The 2,047-nt window shown below is 42.4% G+C and overlaps 1 protein-coding gene across 1 annotated transcript; it reads left to right on the top strand.

Moving 5' to 3' along the window:
• The first annotated feature begins 372 nt into the window (after positions 1–372).
• LOC104915615 (phospholipid-transporting ATPase ABCA1-like) lies at positions 373–1,991 on the top strand. Its single transcript, XM_010726528.3, has 2 exons — positions 373–537; positions 1,649–1,991. The coding sequence occupies exons 1-2, from the start codon at positions 376–378 to the stop codon at positions 1,799–1,801; spliced, it is 315 nt and encodes a 104-aa protein (XP_010724830.1). The 5' UTR covers positions 373–375; the 3' UTR covers positions 1,802–1,991.
• The last annotated feature ends 56 nt before the right edge of the window (positions 1,992–2,047 follow it).

Below are 2,047 nucleotides of genomic sequence, written 5' to 3'. Positions count from 1 at the left end.
AAGATGATACATCTTTCACTGCTTTATCTTAAAGAATAACCTTTGCTGCTTCCTCCTTCAGCTTTCTTGGTCTTTGTTCCAATTCCAACGAATTTAAATGCTACCCCACTTTTTTTCTATCTCAACTCTTGGGCCTTGGCCTTTTGCTGAGTCTACTAAAGTACTACAGCCATTTAGCACAGTGGATTTAGTCTGGTAGTCACTTCTGAGTACCTTCTCTGTCATGTTTCAATATCATATTTATAAAAAGAAAAGAAAAAGAGTTTGGTGAAGACAGACTTCTAGAAATTGTTAATAAACCAGTGATTCTGGACTCATTGATTCACCTTCCTCTTTTTATCATCTCAATGTTGTTTACTTGTAAAATCATAACTAATGGTGTTCTTATTTTACAGTATCCTGTCGAACATCCAAGAAGTCCATCAGAACATGGGCTACTGTCCACAGTTTGATGCTATTAATGAACTGCTGACAGGGCGAGAACACTTGGAGTTCTTTGCACTCCTCAGAGGTGTTCCTGAGAAGGAAGTTTGCAAGGTAAATGAAACACCATACGAGTACCCCAGTGACAAACTGTTGCTGCTTCCATGCTCATATCCCACAGTACACATAAAATTATAGTGATCTGCTTCTTTCTGAGTGACCACACTGTATCATTAAATTGCTCCTGTTTCAGCATTCACACACAGGCTTACACTAACAGTGTAAGTCAATTAATAACAGTTTTACAGTAGCATACAGCACACTTCTCAATTTCAGTTCCTTGGGCTGGCAGCAGCTTTCACCATTTGTTCTTGGGTTCTGTAGAACTGTTTCCAGATCCGGTGTCCAAAGTATGCCCATATAGCCCTGAGAGCAGTGGCAAGTGAGAACTGCAAGCTCCTTTGAGGTTTGCAGGCAGGTTCCTCTATGCTGCGCTCCAAGCACAGGGACCTGGTTCTGGTTATGGTGCAAATACTAACTGAATCTCTTTGCTAAACACTTTTTAGTTCCTAAACTAAAAGAACAAGTGGCTGACAGTTGCAGTGTATGTACTTCTCAATAATGAACAGATCCTTCCAATATATCTAGGGGCTGAAATGCACAATAGTGCCAATTGCTGTGTGTCAGGAGAGACGGTGTCCCTGCTGCAAGCCCATAGCACCTAAAAAGCTGGATAAAGCATGTATTGCTTAAGACCATTACACTAGTAGTTAGCAGGGCTAGGCTGATGCTGAACTGCATCGTCACTTTTGGCCTGGGCACTGGCTGCCCAGCGCAATGGGCACAACCCCAAGCTGCAGTAGTTCAAGGAGTGTTTGGACACTGCCCTCACACATAAGGTTTGGATTTTGTGTGATCCTGTGAGGCCAGGAGTTGAATTCGATGATCTTTGTGGGTCCCTGCCAACTCAAGACATTCTGTGATTCTATGAATCTATGCTAACTAAGCTGCAGCTGTCTGATTGTTTGGGCCCTCATGGGCTAGTATTTATACACCTTAATCTGAGGGTGAATAGGGTGTTTCAAAACCTAGAGCTATGCCAGATTAAAGCCTCGAATGAATGGCCCTTCTGAAAAATCATCTTAAAGCCAAACCTCTAAAGAAAATCTCACTGTGTAGATGTTGCTGTGATTGACTCATGAAGATACTGTACTGTCTCTTGTAGGTTGGCGAATGGGCAATTCGGAAACTGGGCCTTGTGAAATATGGAGAAAAATATGCAGGCAACTACAGTGGAGGGAACAGGCGCAAGCTCTCCACAGCAATAGCCCTCATTGGAGGGCCACCTGTGGTATTCCTGGTGAGTCTGCAACCTTAACTCATTAATGTTTTCCTCTAAAAACAGAAAAATTAGGCACAGATGAAGACTGGCTATTGTGTGACTAACAAAATCTAGAAATGTCATCAGTCACCTAAATATAAGCAAAAAACACAGGGAATCTTTATTTGGGACTGTGTGAGCCTACTTGGATGTATACTCAAACTATAGTGTGTCTCATGGTTTCTATTCATGAAAAATCAGTGGAGAAGTGGAGATCCCCGGGTACCGAGCTCGAATTCGCCC

The sequence above is a fragment of the Meleagris gallopavo genome, unplaced genomic scaffold, assembly GCF_000146605.3.
Source record: "Meleagris gallopavo isolate NT-WF06-2002-E0010 breed Aviagen turkey brand Nicholas breeding stock unplaced genomic scaffold, Turkey_5.1 ChrUn_random_7180001831715, whole genome shotgun sequence".
In the NCBI taxonomy this organism is placed as follows: domain Eukaryota; kingdom Metazoa; phylum Chordata; class Aves; order Galliformes; family Phasianidae; genus Meleagris; species Meleagris gallopavo.
This window is presented reverse-complemented; position numbering and strand designations above follow the sequence as displayed.